Consider the following 25379-nt stretch of genomic DNA (forward strand, 5'->3'; position numbering starts at 1 on the left):
ACCGCTATTCTTCCAGAAAGCTTATGGAAGAGTTGCAAAAATCAAAAACACTAGGACATTAAAGTCTCTAATTTAATGCAAAATTTCGCACTTTTATCTTCAGAGTGAATCGTTTACCAAAACTAGCTAACCGCGACTTATCAATAGAAGTTGTGTAAGAAGTGAAAAATCAAAGCCACAAGAACTGTAACTCCTCTGACTTAATGCATTAATTCGCACTTTTGTCTTCGGAATGAATAATTTACCAAAACTAGCTAACCACTACATATCAATTGAGGTTGTGTAAGAATTGGAAAACTAAAAAAAAATGAATTTCCTTACTCTGACTTGATGCATGAATTATCATTTTTCATTTTCGGAATTTATGGTTTACCAAAACTAGGTAACCGCTATTTTTCCAGAAAGCTTATGGAAGAATTGCAAAAATCAAAAACACTAGGACATTAAAGTCTCTAATTTAATGCAAAAATTCGCACTTTCATCTTCAGAGTGAATCGTTTACCAAAACTAGCTAACCGCTACTTATCAATGGAGTTTTTCTAAGAAGTGAATAATCAAAACCACAAGGACAGTAACTCTTCTGACTTAATGCATTAATTCGCAATTTTGTCTTCGGAATGAATAATTTACCAATACTAGCTAACCACTATTTATCAATAGAGGTTGTGTAAGAATTGGAAAATTGAAAAAAAATGAACTTCCATACTCTGACTTGATGCATGAATTATCAATTTTCATCTTCGGAATTTGTGGTTTACCAAAACTAGGTAACAGCTATTTATACAGAACTTGTGGAAAAATTGCAAAAATCAAAAACACTAGGACAGTAAAGTCTCTAATTTAATGCAAAATTTCGCACTTTTATCTTCAGAGTGAATCATTTACCAAAACTAGCTAACCGCGACTTATCAATAGAAGTTGTGTAAGAAGTGAAAAATCAAAGCCACAAGAACTGTAACTCCTCTGACTTAATGCATTAATTCGCACTTTTGTCTTCGGAATGAATAATTTACCAAAACTAGCTAACCACTACATATCAATTGAGGTTGTGTAAGAATTGGAAAACTAAAAAAATGAATTTCCTTACTCTGACTTGATGCATGAATTATCATTTTTCATTTTCGGAATTTATGGTTTACCAAAACTAGGGAACCGCTATTTTTCCAGAAAGCTTATGGAAGAATTGCAAAAATCAAAAACACTAGGACAGTAAAGTCTCTAATTTAATGCAAAAATTCGCACTTTTGTCTTCGGAATGAATCATTTACCTAAACTAGCTAACCACTACTTATCAAAAAAGGTTGTGCAAGAATTGGAAAAGTAAAAAAAAATGAATTACCTTACTCTGACTTGATGCATGAATTATCATTTTTCATCTTCGGAATTTATGGTTTACCAAGACTAGGGAACCGCTATTCTTCCAGAAAGCTTATGGAAGAATTGCAAAAATCAAAAACACTAGGACATTAAAGTCTCTAATTTAATGCAAAATTTCGCACTTTTATCTTCAGAGTGAATCGTTTACCAAAACTAGCTAACCGCGACTTATCAATAGAAGTTGTGTAAGAAGTGAAAAATCAAAGCCACAAGAACTGTAACTCCTCTGACTTAATGCATTAATCCGCACTTTTGTCTTCGGAATGAATAATTTACCAAAACTAGCTAACCACTACATATCAATTGAGGTTGTGTAAGAATTGGAAAACTAAAAAAAAATGAATTTCCTTACTCTGACTTGATGCATGAATTATCATTTTTCATTTTCGGAATTTATGGTTTACCAAAACTAGGTAACCGCTATTTTTCCAGAAAGCTTATGGAAGAATTGCAAAAATCAAAAACACTAGGACATTAAAGTCTCTAATTTAATGCAAAAATTCGCACTTTCATCTTCAGAGTGAATCGTTTACCAAAACTAGCTAACCGCGACTTATCAATAGAAGTTGTGTAAGAAGTGAAAAATCAAAGCCACAAGAACTGTAACTCCTCTGACTTAATGCATTAATTCGCACTTTTGTCTTCGGAATGACTAATTTACCAAAACTAGCTAACCACTACATATCAATTGAGGTTGGGTAAGAATTGAAAAACTAAAAAAAATGAATTTCCTATCTCTGACTTGATGCATGAATTATCATTTTTCATTTTCGGAATTTATGGTTTACCAAAAGGAGGGAACCGCTATTTTTCCAGAAAGCCTATTGAAGAATTGCAAAAATCAAAAACACTAGGACAGTAAAGTCTCTAATTTAATGCAAAAATTCGCACTTTTGTCTTCGGAATGAATCATTTACCTAAACTAGCTAACCACTACTTATCAAAAAAGGTTGTGTAAGAATTGGAAAAGTAAAAAAAATGAATTACCTTACTCCGACTTGATGCATGAATTATCATTTTTCAACTTCGGCATTTATGGTTTAACACAACTAGGGAACCGCTATTTTTCCAGAAAGCTTATGGAAGAATTGCAAAAATCAAAAACACTAGGACAGTAAAGTCTCTAATTTGATGCAAAAATTCGCGTTTTCATCTTCAGAGTGAATCGTTTACCAAAACTAGCTTATCGCTACTTATCAATAGAGTTTTTCTAAGAAGTGAAAAATGACAACCACAAGGACTGTAACTCTTCTAACTTAATGCATTAATTCGCACTTTTGTCTTCGGAATGAATAATTTACCAAAACTAGCTAACCACTACTTATCAATAGAGGTTGTGTAAGAATTGCAAAATTGAAAAAAAATGAACTTCCTTAATCTGAAATCATGCATGAATTATCGATTTTCATCTTCGGAATTTATGGTTTACCAAAACTAGGGAACCGCTATTTATACAGAGAACTTGTGGAAAAACTTCAAAAATCAAAAACACTAGGACAGTAAAGTCTCTAATTTAATGCAAAATTCGCACTTTCATTTTCAGAGTGAATCTTTTAGCAACACTAGCTAACCGCGACTTATCAATAAAATTAAGTAAGAAGTGAAAAATCAAAAACACAAGGACTGTAACTCCTCTGACTTGATGCATTCATTCGCACGTTTGTCTTCGGAATGAATAATTTACCAAAACTATCTAATCACTACTTATCAATAGAGGTTAAGTAAGAATTGGAAAACTAAAAAAATGAATTCCCTTACTCTGACTTGATGCATGAATTATCATTTTTCATCTTCGGAAATTATAGTTTATCAAAACTAGGGAACCGCTATTTTTCCAGAAAGCTTATGGAAGAATTGCAAAAATCAAAAACACTAGAACAGTAAAGTCTCTAATTTAATGCAAAAATTCGCATTTTCATCTTCAGAATGAATCGTTTACCTAGCTAACCGCGACTTATCAATAGTTTTCGTAAGAAGTGAAAAATCAAAACCACAAGGACTGTAACTCTTCTGACTTAATGCATTAATTCGCACTTTTGTCTTCGGAATGAATAATTTACCAAAACTAGCTAACCACTATTTATCAATAGAGGTTGTGTAAGAATTGGAAAATTGAAAAAAATTGAACTTCCATACTCTGACTTGATGCATGAATTATCAATTTTCATCTTCGGAATTTATGGTCATCTTCGGAATTTATCTTCGAAACCAGGTTACCGCTATTTATAGAGAGAACTTGTGGAAAAATTGCAAAACACAAAAACACTAGGACAGTAAAGTCTCTAATTTAATGCAAAAATTCGCACTTTTATCTTCAGAGTGAATCGTTTAGCAAAACTAGCTAACCGCGACTTATCAATAGAAGTTGTGTAGGAAGTGAAAAATCAAAACCACAAGGACTGTAACTCCTCTGACTTAATGCATTAATTCGCACTTTTGTCTTCGGAATGAATAATTTACCAAAACTAGCTAACCACTACTTATCAATAGAGGTTGTGTAAGAATTGGAAAACTAAAAAAATTGAATTTCCTTACTCTGACTTGATGCATGAATTATCAATTTTCATCTTCGGAATTTATGGTCATCTTCGGAATTTATCTTCGAAACCAGGTTACCGCTATTTATAGAGAGAACTTGTGGAAAAATTGCAAAAAACAAAAACACTAGGACAGTAAAGTCTCTAATTTAATGCAAAAACTCGCACTTTTATCTTCAGAGTGAATCGTTTAGCAAAACTAGCTAACCGCGACTTATCAATAGAAGTTGTGTAGGAAGTGAAAAATCAAAACCACAAGGACTGTAACTCCTCTGACTTAATGCATTAATTCGCACTTTTGTCTTCGGAATGAATAATTTACCTGAATTAGCTAACCACTACTTATCAATAGAGGTTGTGTAAGAATTGGAAAACTAAAAAAAAAATGAATTTCCTTCCTCTGACTTGATGCATTAATTATCATTTTTAAGTTTCGGAATTTATGCTTTACCTAATCTAGGGAACCGCTATTTTTCCAGAAAGCTTATGGAAGAATTGCAAAAATCAAAAACACTAGGACAGTAAAGTCTCTAATTTAATGCAAAAATTCGCACTTTCATCTTGAGAGTGAATCGTTTACCAAAACTAGCTAACCGCTACTTATCAATAGAGGTTGTGTAAGAATTGGAAAAGTAAAAAAAAATGAATTACCTTACTCTGACTCGATGCATGAATTATCATTTTTCATCTTCGGAATTTATGGTTTACCAAGACTAGGGAACCGCTATTCTTCCAGAAAGCTTATGGAAGAGTTGCAAAAATCAAAAACACTAGGACATTAAAGTCTCTAATTTAATGCAAAAAATCGCACTTTCATCTTCAGAGTGAATCGTTTACCAAAACTAGCTAACCGCGACTTATCAATAGAAGTTGTGTAAGAAGTGAAAAATCAAAGCCACAAGAACTGTAACTCCTCTGACTTAATGCATTAATTCGCACTTTTGTCTTCGGAATGACTAATTTACCAAAACTAGCTAACCACTACATATCAATTGAGGTTGTGTAAGAATTGGAAAACTAAAAAAAATGAATTTCCTTACTCTGACTTGATGCATGAATTATCATTTTTCATTTTCGGAATTTATGGTTTACCAAAACTAGGGAACCGCTATTTTTCCAGAAAGCTTATTGAAGAATTGCAAAAATCAAAAACACTAGGACAGTAAAGTCTCTAATTTAATGCAAAAATTCGCACTTTTGTCTTCGGAATGAATCATTTACCTAAACTAGCTAACCACTACTTATCAAAAAAGGTTGTGTAAGAATTGGAAAAGTAAAAAAAATGAATTACCTTACTCCGACTTGATGCATGAATTATCATTTTTCAACTTCGGCATTTATGGTTTAACACAACTAGGGAACCGCTATTTTTCCAGAAAGCTTATGGAAGAATTGCAAAAATCAAAAACACTAGGACAGTAAAGTCTCTAATTTGATGCAAAAATTCGCGTTTTCATCTTCAGAGTGAATCGTTTACCTAGCTAACTGCGACTTATCAATAGTTTTTGTAAGAAGTGAAAAATCAAAACCACAAGGACTGTAACTCTTCTGACTTAATGCATTAATTCGCACTTTTGTCTTCGGAATGAATAATTTACCAAAACTAGCTAACCACTATTTATCAAAAGAGGTTGTGTAAGAATTGGAAAATTGAAAAAAATTGAACTTCCATACTCTGACTTGATGCATGAATTATCAATTTTCATCTTCGGAATTTATGGTCATCTTCGGAGTTTATCTTCGAAACCAGGTTACCGCTATTTATAGAGAGAACTTGTGGAAAAATTGCAAAAAAACAAAAACACTAGGACAGTAAAGTCTCAAATTTAATGCAAAAATTCGCACTTTTATCTTCAGAGTGAATCGTTTAGCAAAACTAGCTAACCGCGACTTATCAATAGAAGTTGTGTAGGAAGTGAAAAATCAAAACCACGAGGACTGTAACTCCTCTGACTTCATGCATTAATTCGCACTTTTGTCTTCGGAATGAATAATTTACCTAAATTAGCTAACCACTACTTATCAATAGAGGTTGTGTAAGAATTGGAAAACTAAAAAAAAATGAATTTCCTTCCTCTGATTTGATGCATTAATTATCATTTTTAAGTTTCGGAATTTGTGCTTTACCAAATCTAGGGAACTGCTATTTTTCCAGAAAGCTTATGGAAGAATTGCAAAAATCAAAAACACTAGGACAGTAAAGTCTCTAATTTAATGCAAAAATTCGCACTTTCATCTTCAGAGTGAATCGTTTACCAAAACTAGCTAACCGCTACTTATCAATAGAGTTTTTCTAAGAAGTGAACAATCAAAACCAGAAGGACTAACTCTTCTGACTTAATGCATTAATTCGCACTTTTGTCTTCGGAATGAATAATTTACTAAAACTAGCTAACCACTACTTATCAATAGAGGTTGTGTAAGAATTGGAAAACTAAAAAAATGAATTCTCTTACTCTGACTTGATGCATGAATTATCATTTTTCATCTTCGGAAATTATGGTTCACCAAAACTAGAGAACCGCTATTTTTCCAGAAAGCTTATGGAAGATTTGCAAAAATCAAAAACACTAGAACAGTAAAGTCTCTAATTTAATGCAAAAATTCGCACTTCCATCTTCAGAATGAATCGTTTACCTAGCTAACCGCGACTTATCAATAGTTTTTGTAAGAAGTGAAAAATCAAAACCACAAGGACTGTAACTCTTCTGACTTAATGCATTAATTCGCACTTTTGTCTTCGGAATGAATAATTTACCAAAGCTAGCTAACCACTATTTATCAATAGAGGTTGTGTAAGAATTGGAAAACTAAAAAAATGAATTCCCTTACCCTGACTTGATGCATGAATTATCATTTTTCATCTTCGGAAATTATGGTTTACCAAAACTAGGGAACCGCTATTTTTCCAGAAAACTTATGGAAGAATTGCAAAAATCAAAAACACTAGTACAGTAAAGTCTCTAATTTAATGCAAAAATTCGCACTTTCATCTTCAGAGTGAATCGTTTACCAAAACTAGCTAACCGCTACTTATCAATAGAGTTTTTCTAAAAAGTGAACAATCAAAACCAGAAGGACTAACTCTTCTGACTTAATGCATTAATTCGCACTTTTGTCTTCGGAATGAATAATTTACTAAAACTAGCTAACCACTACTTATCAATAGAGGTTGTGTAAGAATTGGAAAACTAAAAAAATGAATTCCCTTACCCTGACTTGATGCATGAATTATCATTTTTCATCTTCGGAAATTATGGTTTACCAAAACTAGGGAACCGCTATTTTTCCAGAAAGCTTATGGAAGAATTGCAAAAATCAAAAACACTAGAACAGTAAAGTCTCTAATTTAATGCAAAAATTCGCACTTTCATCTTCAGAATGAATCGTTTACCTAGCTAACCGCGACTTATCAATAGTTTTTGTAAGAAGTGAAAAATCAAAACCACAAGGACTGTAACTCTTCTGACTTAATGCATTAATTCGCAATTTTGTCTTCGGAATGAATAATTTACCAAAGCTAGCTAACCACTATTTATCAATAGAGGTTGTGTATGAATTGGAAAATTGAAAAAAAAAATTGAACTTCCATACTCTGACTTGATGCATGAATTATCAATTTTCATCATCGGAATTTATGGTTTACCAAAACTATGGAACCGCTATCTATACAAAGAACTTGTGGAAAAATTGCAAAAATCAAAAAAACTAGGACAGTAAAGTCTCTTATTTAATGCAAAAATTCGCACTTTCATCTTCTGACAAAAATTCGCACTTTCATCTTCAGAGTGAATCGTTTACCAAAACTAGCTAACCGCCATTTATCAATAGAGGTTGTATAAGAAGTGAAAAATCAAAACCACAAGGACTGTAACTCCTCTGACTTAATGCATTAATTCGCACTTTTGTCTTCGGAATGAATAATTTACCTAAATTAGCTAACCACTACTTATCAATAGAGGTTGTGTAAGAATTGGAAAACTAAAAAAAGTGAATTTCCTTACTCTGACTTGATGCATTAATTATCATTTTTAAGTTTCGGAATTTATGCTTTACCAAATCTAGGGAACCGCTATTTTTCCAGAAAATTTATGGAAGAATTGCAAAAATCAAAAACACTAGGAGAGTAAAGTCTCTAATTTAATGCAAAAATTCGCACTTTCATCTTCAGAGTGAATCGTTTACCAAAACTAGCTAACCGCTACTTATCAATAGAGTTTTTCTAAGAAGTGAACAATCAAAACCAGAAGGACTAACTCTTCTGACTTAATGCATTAATTCGCACTTTTGTCTTCGGAATGAATAATTTACTAAAACTAGCCAACCACTACTTATCAATAGAGGTTGTGTAAGAATTGGAAAACTAAAAAAATGAATTCCCTTACTCTGACTTGATGCATGAATTATCATTTTTCATCTTCGGAAATTATGGTTTACCAAAACTAGGGAACCGCTATTTTTCCAGAAAGCTTATGGAAGAATTGCAAAAATCAAAAACACTAGAACAGTAAAGTCTCTAATTTAATGCAAAAATTCGCATTTTCATCTTCAGAATGAATCGTTTACCTAGCTAACCGCGACTTATCAATAGTTTTTGTAAGAAGTGAAAAATCAAAACCACAAGGACTGTAACTCTTCTGACTTAATGCATTAATTCGCACTTTTGTCTTCGGAATGAATAATTTACCAAAACTAGCTAACCACTATTTATCAATAGAGGTTGTGTAAGAATTGGAAAATTGAAAAAAAAAATGAACTTCCATACTCTGACTTGATGCATGAATTATCAATTTTCATCTTCGGAATTTATGGTTTACCAAAACTAGGTTACCGCTACTTATAGGGAGAACTTGTGGAAAAACTGCAAAAAACAAAAACACTAGGACAGTAAAGTCTCTAATTTAATGCAAAAATTCGCACTTTTATCTTCAGAGTGAATCGTTTAGCAAAACTAGCTAACCGCGACTTATCAATAGAAGTTGTGTAGGAAGTGAAAAATCAAAACCACAAGGACTGTAACTCCTCTGACTCAATGCATTAACTCGCACTTTTGTCTTCGGAATGAATAATTTACCAAAATTAGCTAACCACTACTTATCAATAGAGGTTGTGTAAGAATTGGAAAACTAAAAAAAAATGAATTTCCTTACTCTGACTTGATGCATTAATTATCATTTTTAAGTTTCGGAATTTATGATTCACCAAAACTAGGGAACCGCTATTTTTCCAGAAAGCTTATGGAAGAATTGCAAAAATCAAAAACACTAGGACAGTAAAGTCTCTAATTTAATGCAAAAATTCGCACTTCCATCTTCAGAGTGAATCATTTACCAAAACTAGCTAACCGCTACTTATCAATAGAGTTTTTCTAAGAAGTGAACAATCAAAACCAGAAGGACTAACTCTTCTGACTTAATGCATTAATTCGAACTTTTGTCTTCGGAATGAATAATTTACTAAAACTAGCTAACCACTACTTATCAATAGAGGTTGTGTAAGAATTGGAAAACTAAAAAAAAAATGAATTTCCTTACTCTGACTTGATGCATGAATTATCATTTTTCATCTTCGGAAATTATGGTTTACCAAAACTAGGGAAACGCTATTTTTCCAGAAAGCTTATGGAAGAATTGCAAAAATCAAAAACACTAGGACAGTAAAGTCTCTAATTTGATGCAAAAATTCGCATTTTCATCTTCAGAGTGAATCGTTTAGCAAAACTAGCTAACCGCGACTTATCAACAGAAGTTGTGTAAGAAGTGAAAAATCAAAACCACAAGGACTGTAACTCCTCTGACTTAATGCAATAATTCGCGCTTTTGTCTTCGGAATGAATAATTTACCAAAACTAGCTAACCACTACTTATCAATAGAGGTTGTGTAAGAATAGGAAAACAAAAAAAAATGAATTTCCTTACTCTGACTTGATGCATGAATTATCAATTTTCATCTTCGGATATTATGGTTTACCAAAACTAGGGAACCGCTATTTATACAAAGAACTTGTGGAAAAATTGCAAAAATCAAAAAAACTAGGACAGTAAAGTCTCTTATTTAATGCAAAAATTCGCACTTTCATCTTCAGAGTGAATCGTTTAGCAAAACTAGCTAACCGCGACTTATCAATAGAAGTTATGTAAGAAGTGAAAAACCAAAACCACAAGGACTGTAACTCCTCTGACTTAATGCATTATTTCGCACTTTTGTCTTCGAAATGAATAATTTACCAAAACTAGCTAACTACTACTTATTAATAGAGGTTGTGTAAGAATTGGAAAACTAACAAAAAAATGAATTTCCTTACTCTGACTTGATGCATGAATTATCAATTTTCATCTTCGGAATTTATGGTTTACTAAAACTAGGGAACCGCTATTTATACAGAGAACTTGTGGAAAAATTGCAAAAATCAAAAACACTAGGACAGTAAAGTCTCTAATTTAATGCAAAAATTCGCACTTTTATCTTCAGAGTGAATCGTTTAGCAAAACTAGCTAACCGCGACTTATCAATAGAAGTTGTGTAAGAAGTGAAAAATCAAAACCACAAGAACTGTAACTCCTCTGACTTAATGCATTAATTCGCACTTTTGTCTTCGGAATGAATAATTTACCAAAACTAGCTAATCACTACTTATCAAAAGAGGTTGTGTAAGAATTGGAAAACTAAAAAAATGAATTTCCTTACTCTGACTTGATGCATGAATTATCAATTTTCATCTTCGGAATTTATGGTTTACCAAAACTAGGGAACCGCTATTTATACAAAGAACTTGTGGAAAAATTGCAAAAATCAAAAAAACTAGGACAGTAAAGTCTCTTATTTAATGCAAAAATTTGCACTTTCATCTTCAGAGTGAATCGTTTACCAAAACTAGCTAACCGCCATTTATCAATAGAGGTTGTATAAGAAGTGAAAAATCAAAACCACAAGGACTGTAACTCCTCTGACTTTATGCATTAATTCGCACTGTTGTCTTCGGAATGAATAATTTACCAAAACTAGCTAACCACTACTTATCAATAGAGGTTGTGTAAGAATTGGAAAACTAAAAAAAAATGAATTTCCTTACTCTGACTTGATGCATGAATTATCACTTTTCATCTTCGGAATTTATGGTTTACCAAAAACTAGGTAACCGCTATTTTTCCATAAAGCTTATGGAAAAATTGCAAAAATCAAAAACACTAGGACAGTAAAGTCTAGTACTTATCAACAGAGGTTGTGTAAGAACTGAAAAACCAAAACCACAAGGACTGTAACTCCTCTGACTTAATGCATTAACTCGCACTTTTGTCTTCGGAGAGAAAAATTTACCAAAACTAGCTAACCGCTACTAATCAATAGAGGTTGTGTAAGAATTGGAAAAGTAAAAAATGAATTTCCTTACTCTGACATGATGCATAAATTTGCATTTTTAATCTTCGGAATTACTGGTCAACCAGAATTAGGTAACCGCTATTTATCCAGAGAGGTTGAGTAGGAATTGCAAAAATCAAAAACACTAGGACTAATTTCTCTAATCTTCGAAATGAATAGTTTACCAAAACTAACCAACCGCTATTTTTGTAAGAACTGAGGTTTTGTAAGAGGTTTTGTAAGAACTGGAAAAATGACAAACACAATGACTCAAATTAAGGTGTCCATTGCGTTCGATATTCTTCGCTAAAGATGTATACGATAAACGAATTTTTTTACTTTAGGCAGTGAGAGTATACGCATATAGTCCAAGGTCTGTTCGAACTGTGTCTTCACTTTGGCATCTGCCTCGCGAGACCTCTGCAGCAGGGAGCTGTACTTAGTCTGGTCCTCCGTCAACTGCTTAGTGAGCTGGTCACTAGAAGTCCTATTCCACTTTTGCTTGTACTGGTTGCGAAGTTTCTCGTCCTGCTCCCGCTCCTCGCGTAAAAGTCGGATGCTCTGAAACAATAAACATATCAGACGACTTCCTTTCTCATTAATATTTATAAGGAAATTGCTTTTTCACATTTATATACAGCGGCGAAGCTGAGCTTCAAACCACTTGCGGTACAAAACAAGAAAGTCGCTAAGTCGGATAAAAACCGAAAATGTCAAAACATAGCCAATCGAAGATTGGAAAAGGGTAATGAACGCAAGTTAACATAAAAAATCACTGACTTTCTGGAAAAAATCACAGCTATAGAATTTCAAAGAAAAAAATACATACCCTTTAAGCTCTTTGGATATCATGAAAAAACAATTTATGATTGGCACTTTTCTGATAACAGTAAGCCAACTTGAGAAAACTGGATCAATAGGTAAAGTTTTCATTCCGCTGGAAATCTTAAAATTAAATTCCACTTTTGGAACTAGGAATCTTTCACGTTTTTTGCGCCATTTCCACGGGTGTATTTGAAAAGCGCTACTTACGTAATTTTTATCAAACTAAGTTGATCCATAAATGCATGAATATGTATGAATGCACATCTGTAGTTATTAGAGACTTTTAAGACTTTTCCTGAAAAAAAATCAAGAAGACCTCTATAAAAAAGAGTCTTCACTACGTTCAGTACTCATAAAAAACTAGATCTTACAAAAAGAATAAGGTTAGTTTTGAAACAAAAACATGCCAAGAACAAAAGAATAAGAAATTACAATCGAAGAAAATTTGTCAGGTGGTAACAAAGCTGAGAATACCTCAACAGAAACACTATAATCCAAAAAAAAACAATACTTATAACAATTTATTTTGTCCCCCTCAAAACAAAAACGCACAAACACACACACACACATGCAAAAAAATTTCGTTCGTCGGAACACAATATGATGCCATTAAGCCGATTTAATAAAGGCGGAAGCCAATCAAGCAACAAAAAAAAACAGAAAATACATTGTCATGAAAAACACTATAATTTCTTTTAAGATTTGACTTTTTTTTGCAATGCAGAAGTAAGCAAAAGACGTCTCCATTGAAACGACTCAAAATTAGGTCACTAAGCCAATAAAACGTAAGCCAAAGTCATTTGGGCAGAATTAACTTCATAAGCAAAAAAGAAAACAAAAAAATATATATAAATAGTCGAGATTAGTAAAATTATAACCAGCAGAAGAAAACCAAAACGCTAAAAGCAATTACAATGTAATTTGCCTGAAGCAAAAAAAACTCAACGATGTGGCAACTAAGTCGACAACATAGGCAGACAATTTTTTCAAACGGAATATTTAACGTTTAAAAAAACAGGTCCAGTAGGATTCAAACCAAAGACCTTTGCCGTCCCAGGCGTACTCATTACCTCCAGACCAAGTGTACCAGACACACAAAGAAGAATGAATCCATTATGAGCTAAGCCTAAATTTAAAATTTCAAATTTTGACCATTCTGTGAACAAGTTTTTTAAGAAAAAAAGTTACTTATCGCGAGGGTAATAAGCGCATCATTTTAAAACTAGGAGGGGAAGCTGCGTTTCGCAAAAACAAGCGACGAAAAAAGCTTTCAGATGAAACAAACAAAAAAATTGAGTAAGAGTGCGCTGAAAAATAAAACCTAACAGCAAAAAAATGAAGAAAAATATCAGTTTAAAGTTCATTGATTGTGAAGGTCAATAATAATTAATGATTGATCTTTTTGGATAAACATAACCCAATTTGAGAGAACTGGATCAATGAGTAAATTCAAAACAGAAAAAGGCAAAGCTGCACTTCGCGAACACAAGAGACAAAACGTTCAAAAAAGCTTTTAAATGAAAGAAAAGGCAAAACTCAGTGAACAAGCCTTAAAAGATAAAACCTAGCCAACAGAGGGTTGGAAGAAGGTAAAGAACAATGAACCGCAAAAATGAAGAAAAAACATAAGTGAAAAGCTCTTTGAAATTCCAGAATTATTAATGATTGACCCTCTTTGGATAAAAACAACCCAAGCTAAGAAAAGTAGATCAATAAGTAAACTTTTTATTTCGCTAGAAAAAAAAACAAATTCAATTTCCATACTAGTGGTCGATCATATTTCTAAAGACCTTAACCTTTTGCTGTTTAACAAAGGAAAAAAACTGAAGTCAAAAACCAAAAGTCAAACCACAAAAAAGTAATTAGTACCTGAACTGATTTTAAAACTTTTCCCGAAAAAAAAGAACAAACCAAAAATCATCACGAATTATTTAAAAAAAAAACATCCATTCTACGTCCATCGACTTTTATAAAACAAGGTTGAGCCGGAACGCGAACCCAGCTTTCAAATTACTAACACAAATTCCGATTACCAAAAGTTTAGTTCGCTATTACCACCAGTACATTTGCTCCGGCAAGTAAACAACAAAGCCACAAAAAGAATGCCCTGAAAACTTTGAACTATAAATTCTACTCTGAGATTTAACGTTTTGTGCCATCCGGAGGAAAGTGTACGTGTTATGGTTCCCTCGAGTGACCAAAAATAAGGCTAGTAAGCCAATAAAACAAAAGACGAAATCATTTAGGCCGAAAAACGTTGGAGCAAAAACAAAATAAGGAAAATATACGCAGTCAAGGTTAGCTGAATTACAAATTTCAGGAGTAAACAAAAACATAGCAAGCAACTAAAATGAAAACTGCATACGGCAAAAAAAATCTAAGATGTGGCAACCAAGCCAACAAAATGTAAGCAAACAAATCATAAGCCGACAACTTTTTTGAAATAGAAAATTTTCCGCTTGAAAAAAAAACAGGTCCTGGTCACATTCAAACTCAGGACCTTTGCCGTCCCAGGCGTATTCTTTACCTCCGACTAAGTGTACTGGAGACGCTAAGAAAAATGAATTCATTTGAAACCAAGATACCAAGTGATTCTGTTAAACAAGTTGTTAACCGGAAGAAAGAGTATATATACCGATTCGATAACGCTTGCTAATCGCGTAATAAGTGTTGATGAAATCGAGTAGATTTTTTTTACCAAAAGGCCTACCGAGCCAGTTGTTGAAATTAACAATGCGAGTCATTTTTTTTAATTGCACGTTCAGTGAGGTTGTAAACGTTATTAAGAAATTAAAATTGAAAAAAAACCTGTGGAATTGATGAAATTAAAAAAAAACTGATAAAAATAGACTTTGTTATAGCGCCATATTTAACTGATATAACAAACCTCTCAATTTTTTGTGGGAAGTTACACCAAAACCTTAAAAATGCGAAAGTGCTACCATTACATAAGGGTGGTACAAAATTAGAAATTAATAACTACCGCCCTATTTCACTGTTAAAAAATAGCTGTAAAATAATTGAAAAAAATGCATTCTCGTTTATACAATTAGCTAGAAAACATGAACTTACTGCACGATAAACAATTTGGATTTCGAGAAAAATTTTCCACAACTGACATTTTAGCAGAAATGACTGAATGCATTTGGTTGGGAGCTGATAAAAACATTAAATGTTGTATTTTGTCTATTTAAAAAAAGGCATTCGATACACTTGATTATCAAATTCTTCTCAAAAAGTTAGAACGATACGGCGTTAGTGGAAACTGTTATCAATGGTTCGAAAGTTATATGACAGACAGGTATCAATGTGTAAAAGTTAAAAATTGTACAGGGGATTGGTCAAATGTTTCTTCAGGTTCCCCACAGGGATCTGTTCTTGGCCCTCTTCTTTTTCTTGTTTACACAAATGACTTGCATCAAGCAGTGTCGAAGTCTCGCGTTTTCCTATTTGCATATCACACAAATATATCCTGTGAAACTGCCAATTTCAATCAATATCAACTGGATTTAACAAATATTTCCTACTGGCTATGTTCCAATAAATTAACCTTATAAATACCTTGGCGTAATTGTAGATAATCAGTTGTCGTTTAACCAGAACCTTCAAAAAATTAAAACTAAATTAGGACGCCATAGTAAGATATATCTTTAGTAAGATATATCTATTGACCTATTGAGTAAGATATATCTATTTATTGTGATACCTATTTTTGCTTGGAAAAAAACACTGTACATCATAGTTCCCTCCTACTCACTTCGCCAAGTGGTCGAAAAAATTTAAAACAACTGCCTCCTACATTACAACAGACCACTTGGGAAAAAACACGATGGGTTCGTTCGAAATTAGCGTGTTATGTATTTTAAGGAGTTTTGGCTTCGATCGCTAAGACCCTTTTTATAAAATTCAGCTGCGACACGCGAAATTAATTTTTGGATGCTAAATAAACCAACCTCGTCCAAGAGTTGTTTGTTGCGATCGAGCATTTCAGGAAGGTCGGTGATGAACCTGGCGACGTATTCAATTCCTCCTTGATTCTGTAGCTTCAAAGCCTTTTCCCAAAGAGACGCAGGTAACTCACCACTGCGAGTCTCCTCCAGCGCTGCAGGTAAATTCAGCGAAGCCAGGACTCTGTAAAAAAAGGTTACTAGAATGGAAACGCGTTTTTTTCCACAAAAATCTATTAAATCTATGTATTAATTCCAATTTCTGGTGCAAGAGTATGCTTTCGTGCAATTAAGGTGTTTATCGGTAAACTAAATTCTATTAGCCAATTATTTAAATTGCCGACATTCAAGTTATAACTAATAACTACAAATATATAATCCACATACCCATTCAAAGTATCATTCGCTTCTCTCAACCTCGCAACTTCGACCGAAACAAGCTCGGTCTTTTTCTGCTTGAAGAACTCCAGTGCACTCGCAACTGCCAAAGGTGTAATTGAGCCGAACAAATCTTTGGGTTCTTTCGAAAGCGTTTTGGTTGCATCGAAGGCTGTCGGCTTGGCGAGAATCGTCTTCTCGGGCGATGAAAGGGTCTTTGTGTCGGGAATGGGCTCATGATAGATGAGATTGTTGTCCTTTATAGCTACGTTCAGCTCTGATTTCAATTCGGTTTTGATATTGTTGGGAAGAAGCTCCATCGATGTTTTGTATTTCAGGAAGGAATCGGCCAACTTTGAATGAAACACGATGGGTTTATAAGCATCTTGAGTTGTTTGATATAAAACTCCATTTTCGCCAAACAAATTATGTACCTTGTAGTTTCATTTAATCCTTATACTTTATTTTAAGGAATTTGAACATTATCTAAATATGAAACCATTTTTTCCTGTACACATTTTTGTAATATGAAGCCATCTTAAAAAAAACTTTAGTACCTGAACTTAGACATCACACTGTGGCAAGCTGCACTTCGCAAACACAAGCAAAACAACTACAGCTCTAGATAGCTCTGAGAGGCAAAAACAATATAGGCAATAAACAGTTGAAAAAGTGATTTTTTTCATGGGCAACAAATAGTTATGAAAAAACGAAGTTTTTATTGACATTTACTGAAAAAAGGGTATTGCATGATCAAGCATTGCAAGACTTTTTTATCAAGTAACGCAATCAGAGACAACTGGATCAATTGATTAATTTACTTCGCTGGGAAATCTAGTAAAATCCATCTCAGAAACTGAAACTTATTCACATTTTTTGCGCCATTTCCACTTTCTTAATTTATTGGCGTAAATTACCTTCCTTTTAAATAACTATTTAAAATTCAAAAATAAATCAAACATCGACTTTATCGATAAATTATTTGAGAAAACTGGATCAATAGGAATACTTTTTTCCGCAAAGAAATCTAAAAAATAAATTCCACTTCCGAAACTAGCAGTCAATCACTTTTTTCGTGACCTTAACGCTTTTGCTCTTCGATAGGGGCGTTTTCTTTCCTTCTAAAAAAGGAAATAAACTGAACTTAAAAAAATCAAAACCAAACCGCGAAATCTTAATTTCGAGTGTAAACAGAATTTCTCCCTGAAAAGAAAACAAAAAACATCACGACCTATATAAGAGTCATCAATAAGTTCAACGACTCTTACAAATCAAACCGAAAAAGATCAAATTTGACGTGATCAAACTTTAGAACTCTTCTGTTAAAAGGAAAAAATCTGAACTTAAAAAAATCAAAACCAAACCGCAAAATCTTAATTACGATTGTAAACAAAATTTTTTTCTAAAAAAAAAAATAAAAAAGGAAATAAAATGAACTTAAAAAAATCAAAACCAAACCGCGAAATCTTAATTTCGAGTGTAAACAAAATTTTTTCCTGAAAAGAACACAAAAAACATCACGACCTAAATAAGAGTCTTCAATAAGTTCAACGACTCTTACAAACCAAACCGAAAAAGATCAAATTAGATGTGATCAAACTTAAGAACTCTTCTGGAAAAAACACCATCACAAAAAAATCTTCCTCTACGTTTAGTGACACTAAAAACTTCAAGAAAAAACTGAAATGCCTTGAAAAAAAATCTTCAAAAAGTACATGCGCATTGATTACACAGAGGCGAAGCTTCGCTTCGCAAACACTTGCAAGAACACGACAAAAAGCAGCTATATGAAGTGCAATAATAAAAATTAGAAATAAGCCTTGAATTAGCAAAAATTCTGCTACCTCTGAGATTCGAAACTGCGACCTCGAGAATAAGAGACAAACAAACTAACCACTCAGCCATGGGTGCTTAATAGACTACAAACACTAGCCACAAATAAAGCAGAGAACAGATGCAATGCAATTTCCAATGCTGCCATGAAATTTCTAAAAAGTGAACACAGCCTAATTGTTGTGATAAACTTATTAAATAGTTTCAGGGATGAGCCAGCGAGGCATGGTGTTGTAAGCAATATTTACATCAGAAATCTCGTGAAATTCAAAAATTCAAATGATGGAAGATTGGAGAAACTGCCAAAACCCAATCCCCAGTAATGGTCAGTGCAGCGTGTGTGATGACTCAGGCGACGCATCACCGTGGTTATCTTGTGTTCTTTGCAATAGACGGGCACATATGGAATGTCTTGGTCTTGGACCCGGCAGTGGAATAATCACAGGGAACATAGCATGGTCTTGTACAAGTTGTGGGCCTCTCACGAAGCTAAGTACCCTTTTATCTTGCTTTAATGAAATGGAAAAGAAACTAGCTAATGTGATGAAACTCAGCGACAAAGTTAATAGGATGGATAAAGAAATCCATTATATGAAAACTAACGCGGGAAGAGAATCCCGTAATTACAGCCAAGTTGCTTCTGGTAATGCACAAACCCATGTAAATTATGATGACCAGATCACAATTCAGAAGCCTGATTTTTCGTTTATCAAAGGCATGCATCTCAGAAATGACAGTGTATCGTCGAACAGTTCTAGTCGAAAAAAGCGAACCCGAGTGGAAACGCCCGAAAAAAAGCCAGCGGCAATTATTGGAACGTCTGACTCACAAACATTTTTAGGGGTATCAAAACCACCACCTAGAAGACACATTTATGTTGGTCGTATTAGCAAAGATTATACCGCAGATGATGTTATTAAATGGTGTAATGAAAAAGATGCGCCACTGCAACATATCAGGGAAGTTTCAATAGAAAACGGCTCTTTCAGAAGTTTTCACTGCGTTTTCTCCGGAGATTGTTGTGAAAAAATCGAAAATTCTGCTTTCTGGCCGAAAAATGTTGTGGTCAAAAGATTTTTCTTAAACGATAATGCTAAGACATGGTTGAAGTCTCTATCAAACAAGCCTTGACTATCAAAAGCTTTGAAGACTTCAATTTCCATTAGCTTATTGAATGCGCGCTCGGTCAGAAATAAAACATCAGATATTGCTTCAATACTTCTATCAAATGATTTTGATTTATTTTTTCTTACGGAAACGTGGCTGAAACATGATAGCAATGAAAATTATTTACTACGTCAGTGTTGTTCTAATTTGGAAATTTATGACACTTTTAGCCAGCCAAGAAATTACTCTAATGGAGGTGGAATAGCATTGATTTGTAGATGCGACTTCAAAGTCAACCAGTTATCATCGCTGAATCAAGCAGAGATAGAGCTAAAAGTTCTCGAAATATCCTTTCCGACCTGTCGTATATTATTCATCATCTGCTATAGGCCTCCATGTGGAGATTTTTTGATTTTTAAAGAACAATTATACAACATGATTTACGAATTTTCCACTGATTATGATTTATGTGTGATATTGGGTGATTTCAACGTACACTTCTTTAATAATAAAGACAATCGTTATTTACTCCTCCAAGATGTCTTTCAAGAGTTTGGTCTGAAACAAATTATAAACGAACCAACACATTGCTCTGGAAATATTTTAGACTTAGTAGCTATTACAGATGAAATAAAAATATCGCAATTAAACGTGATCCCTTTCGAAGTTTCTGACCATCATGTTATATCTTTTCTACTACCAATAAGTGTTTCAATGGCAGAACGAATTTTAAAACCTTACAGAAAATGGGACAATATTGATCTTATAGAATTAGCTGGAGAAATAGAAAGTAACTTACTGATCAATCAAATCAGTTTCGAAGAAAACAACACAGCCATGAAGGATTTCTCTGACATAGTAGCTGAAGTTACAAATGATATTAACCCAACTAAATTTCGGCTTTTTAGAAAACGTAACTGCAAATTTTTTGACCATGACTTGCAAACGATGAAGCAAAAGCGCCGTAAGTTTGAACGAATCTTCAATAAAGTTCCTTCACTGGAAAATAGATTGACTCTGAAGAATGCCAATCTGGATTGTCGCAAGTTATTTAAAGAGAAACAGTTTGATTACTACAATAGGGAAGTAAATCGTATCAAATCACAACCAAAGAGCTCATACAGTTCTTTCAATGAAGTTTTAGGAATTGATACGAGATCAGTGCTACCCAATAATTGTTCTTTATCAGATCTGGCAGATAAATTTAATACTTTCTTTATTGAGAAAATTGAGAGCGTCATTGCTTCATTGAAACCTCATAACTTTTATTACCGTGACTCAAATGAAACATTAGCCAGAGACAAAGTGAAATTTAGTTCGTTCAATAAAGTTACTTGTGATGATATTTATAAAGCAATTGCATCCATGTCCAATGCTACCAGCCCCTGCGATTCTATGCCAACTGAGATTATGAAGAAAATTCAAAAAAGCTGGGTGCCAACTTTTACTGGCATACTGAACAATTGTTTACAGAGAGGACATTTCCCAAATGTTTTCAAGTTAGGCATTATAAGTCCTTTTCTGAAGAAAGCAACACTTGATAGAAATCTGTTGTCTTCTTATAGACCTGTTACCCAATTATCTTTTTCATCCAAAATTTTTGAGAGAGTAATCTCGATTCAATTGCTGCATCTTTTAAACAAGCTTGATATTCTCGATCCTTATCAATCAGCGTATCGTAAAGGATATAGCACTGAATTAGCACTTTTGAACACCAGTAATGACATTCTTAACAAGCTTTCAAGCAAATGCCCAGTAATCTTAGTGGCTCTTGACTTAAGTGCTGCCTTTGACACGGTCTCTCATGATATTTTATTACGCCGTCTGGAAAATTACACTGGACTTGAAGGAGCAGCTCTTGAACTTTGTAAGTCTTATTTATGTGGTCGCTACCAGGCAGTTAAAATTAGTAGCTGGTTATCTTCGACTGAATCTGTGAAAAATGGAGTTCCCCAAGGATCCATATTAGGTCCTCTATTTTTTAGCATTTACCTTTTACCTCTACGGTCTCTCTTTTTATCTCTTGATTTGAATTATCAAATTTATGCGGATGATGGTTTAATTTACTTATCAGCCGCAGATTTAAATAGTTCAGTTGATCATCTGAATGCAAGTCTAGTCAAAATTACCAAATGGTTTGAAATGAATAATTTGAAAATAAATTCTGATAAAACAGAAGTTCTGTTTGTTGACAGGAAGGTTGCAAGAGAAATAAACATACGTGTTAATAATGAAATTGTCAAATCAGAAGACACACTTACAGTGCTTGGTTTTATTTTTGATTCCAAATTTAACTTACAACGACAAATCAATTCTGTTTGTAGCTCGGCCTATTACATTCTGCGGAAACTTTTTAGCATAAAAGCTTTCCTTTCTTTTGAGACCCGACATTTACTCTGTCAATCCCTTATACTTAGCCGCCTTGACTATTGCAATAGCCTATATTTTGGTTTACCCAATTACCTTTTGATGAAACTGCAGAAAATACAAAATTCAGCTGGACGATTTGTATTCCAACTCAAGAAAGGAACACCAACCAGCCCTTATCTACATGATCTACATTGGTTACCAGTCTCGAAGCGAATTGAGTTCAAATTACTGTGCATTGTTTTCAAAGTACTAAACCGAAACTATTTATGTCCAGCATTTTTAAGAGACATACTCAAATTAAAACAAAATAGCTATAGCTTGCGTGATGGTCCAAAATTGGTAGTACCCAGAGTTAATTCAAGTTTAGGTAGAAGATCTTTCAGCTATTGTGGAGCAAAACTTTGGAATTCACTGCCCCAGAAAATGCGAGAAGAAACGGACTTTCAGTTATTCAGAAAATCACTGAAGACACATTCATTCAGATCTCATTATTACACATCGGCCACGTACTAAGGAGACAGACAAAACAAACACCTTTGAGTACCAAAAAGGGTGTATAATCCAGCAATGATGATGATGATGATGATGAGTTAGGTTACAAAAAAGGTTCGTAATAACACACTAAGCTGATCGCAAGTGTAATCATCGCAAGTGCATAAAATTGCGCGCAATTTAAGTCCAGCAAAATTTTTAAAAAAAACGGCAATTCCAGAACTCTGCGAAAAAGATTGCAGATGAAAAATCGTTTTTCATTTCAGCTCGCGTCGTCAATATCTTCACAAGCGTATAAAAATAACCCTTAAAACAATTAATTTCATAAACCTTGCACAGGAATTAGCTACTTTGGTTTTATAAACGTAGATTGACCATAAAACACTAGACTACAGCTTGTGTGAAGAGAAAAAACATATGTTGAGCTTTTTGCAATATACTTCTTTTTAGGCTACAGATGGTATCTGTACTCACCTGATATCTGGCTATCTCCTCCCCATACTTGCACTCTGCCCCTGGAGAGTCCCGCACCCTTTTCAGCTCCTTGCCCAAGTAGTAGTGAGACAGACTCTTGTAGTGCTCGATCTTCACTAGAATGTCTGGCAGCCAGTTCTGCACACAACAATCACAGAAACAAATGATGCGAGCAATTATAGGCACACTTCCTTTATACAGTGCTGATTTAAATTATCCGGACAAAACGCAATTAACTAGAAATTTGAAACATGTTTTTCTCAAATTGGGTTGACTTTAAGTAAAAAACGATGCAGACATACTTTGCTTAGAATTTCAGCTGAGTTATTATGGTGCACTTTGTTTTTACCCCTAAAACAAAAGGCACCATTTTACCACAAAAATTTAAGTTTTACCCCAGAAACGGATTATGTTTGGCTTTTTTAGTCAATCAAAAATTACGCCAGAACTACTTGGTCAATCACTGATATACTTATAACAAAAGGAGCCTCTTACGAAGCCCAACAAACTTCAAGGAGGGTATATTCTCCAAAACATTGTATAAACTAATTTATGTTTGTTTGATAGACAAAAAAGGTTGTTTTTACAATATAAAACAATTTTTACACATTTTGCGCAAACTTTTGGGGAAGATACCCTTCATAAACTTTGTTGGGCTACATAAGTCTCACTTTGTAATAATTATATCAGTGATCAATCAAATAGTTCTGGTGTAATTTTTGATTGACTTAAAAGCCAAAAATGATTCATTTATGGGGTAAAACGATGGGTCCGTGAGCACCATTTTATTTCTGCTGAAAATTTATACAATTTTTGTAACCATCATTTTTACCTGAAGGTAAGCCAATTTGAGAAAAACGCATTTTTAATTTTCAGTTTCGTTCGTTTCGTCCGGATAATTTGTACACCCTCATGCGCATGTACTTGTCAACGATTCGCTCCGATTCTAGTTAGAATGAGCTACTACTGCTTCAAATAGGTTCTTTAAACAATTAGCGAAAAAATTGGACATTATGGTTATTATCTGTTAGATCTAGACAAAGCGGGGCTGCTGCATAACGAAAAAAGGTCCATTATGTACTCCAGACTGGAATAAGGGTAAAGGTTTGTCTACAATGAGCGAACATGATTTAGGACTAAGAAAATGAAATATGGGTCAAATGAACGATAATCCCTTAAAAACCTAAGTGAACTATCTCCCTCCTATTAATAATTATGAACAATCTCCCTCCTATTAATAATTATGAACAATCTCCCTCCTACGCCAGAACTACTTGGTCAATCACTGATATACTTTTAAGAATTTTTGCAATAAAAAGTGGTGCCAAACGCAGCATTCTGATTGCCCAAAAAGGAATCTCTCAGCCAAGTAAATCGCCTCCCTCTCGTTTGGGGATATTGTGCACTTGATCCTAAAATTGTTTGGAAATAAAAAAGATATTGTTTTCAACCTGACAGCTCATGAAAAGGCGGTTCAGTTTGTATATTCACTTTCCTGATTATCATATACTTTCGTTTGCTACCCATGTTGATTCCCGAAATCATAGATTTTGCTACCGCAGTCGATAAAATGTAAATGAATTTGACTAATTCTGAGCGTAAAAGTTTGATGAGGACTAACTCGATTTAAAAAGAAACGTACCGATACTGATTGCAGATTCATGTCAATTAGGTTCTGAAAATTTAGGACTTTTTGAACATTTTTTTTACTTAATTTTTTTTTGAAATTAAAAAAAGATATATCATCAAGCTACAAGGGTTTTCTGGTAATTTTATGTTAGGAATCCATATGTGTCACAAAACAGCACACTAGTAGAAGATGGGAAATTTAAACGTTTGGGGAGTCAGGACATAGCTTAAACCGGAGAAACAAACAGACATAAAACTGGTTGAAGTGTCTCTTACCTCCTTGTTGAAAAATAAGTAGATGAAACTTTTCATAAACTTTTCAAAATCTCGTTTGCTAGAAATGATAGCCTTCGACTTTGATTAAAAACAGATAGTGCAATCAAATATTAAACAACACAGACAAATATAAAACAAATCTGAAAAAGCCCCCCATCACTAAAAATTTTAAATTAGGGTCAACTTACGAAATCGTCCTTGAGCACTGCGGTCACAGTCCTTTGAGTGTCTGCCTTGGCGTGAGCCGTTTCGTACATTTCGGCCAGGGCAGCCGTCACCTGGGAGAGCACTTTGGGCTTCATCTTACCACCTAAATAAAAATATAATTCACCCATCAATGAATGCTATAGACAGCAGACACTAATTAAATCGGCGTGATAAAGAACTCACTCGAGTAGGCCTTGATCCAGATACACTCCTGGGCCTGTGCCTGACATAGGGCCACCAGGAAACTCAGGAACTCTGCACTCAGATCATTCGTGCTCACTTGGCCAACCATAGATACCGCATTGTCCCGAAGGAACTCAAAGATGCCCGCTGCTTGCTGAAAAAGCCGGGTCCTTTCCATTAAAGTTTGTCATTCCCGCGTTTTTGGTTGAATTTTTCAAGCAAAATGCGTTTTCGGTCAGATTAAAAGATTTATCTGCACACTTGGAATGTATTGTTCCGACTTTCGATACGAAAGTAACGGAATATTTGTGATCGGGGTGGTTTTTTTTTCTTCAGACAAATTTCGACTTTTTAAATAGCCATTTTTGACGAAATTTTTTTTACA

At 33.9% G+C, this 25379-nt stretch overlaps 2 protein-coding genes across 2 annotated transcripts in view; one reads left to right on the top strand and one right to left on the bottom strand.

Moving 5' to 3' along the window:
- The window catches only part of LOC134842341 (programmed cell death 6-interacting protein-like), a 74016-nt gene that overhangs the window by 43808 nt on the left and 4829 nt on the right, over nucleotides 1-25379 (bottom strand). Inside the window, exons 5-10 of the mRNA XM_063858628.1 lie at nucleotides 24995-25148; nucleotides 24793-24914; nucleotides 22700-22837; nucleotides 16433-16776; nucleotides 16052-16229; nucleotides 11613-11834 (exon numbers count right to left, since the gene is read on the bottom strand). Of these exons, the coding sequence (XP_063714698.1) occupies nucleotides 11613-11834; nucleotides 16052-16229; nucleotides 16433-16776; nucleotides 22700-22837; nucleotides 24793-24914; nucleotides 24995-25148 (1158 nt within the window). The remainder of the gene's footprint in view (nucleotides 1-11612; nucleotides 11835-16051; nucleotides 16230-16432; nucleotides 16777-22699; nucleotides 22838-24792; nucleotides 24915-24994; nucleotides 25149-25379) is intronic.
- LOC134842342 (RNA demethylase ALKBH5-like) overlaps nucleotides 18435-25379 on the top strand; it is a 149231-nt gene continuing 142286 nt past the window's right edge. The window contains exon 1 of the mRNA XM_063858629.1: nucleotides 18435-18456. The gene's annotated coding sequence lies outside the window, so the exon portion shown is untranslated. The remainder of the gene's footprint in view (nucleotides 18457-25379) is intronic.

Source organism: Symsagittifera roscoffensis, chromosome 3 (genome assembly GCF_963678635.1).
Source record: "Symsagittifera roscoffensis chromosome 3, txSymRosc1.1, whole genome shotgun sequence".
Taxonomy (NCBI): domain Eukaryota; kingdom Metazoa; phylum Xenacoelomorpha; order Acoela; family Convolutidae; genus Symsagittifera; species Symsagittifera roscoffensis.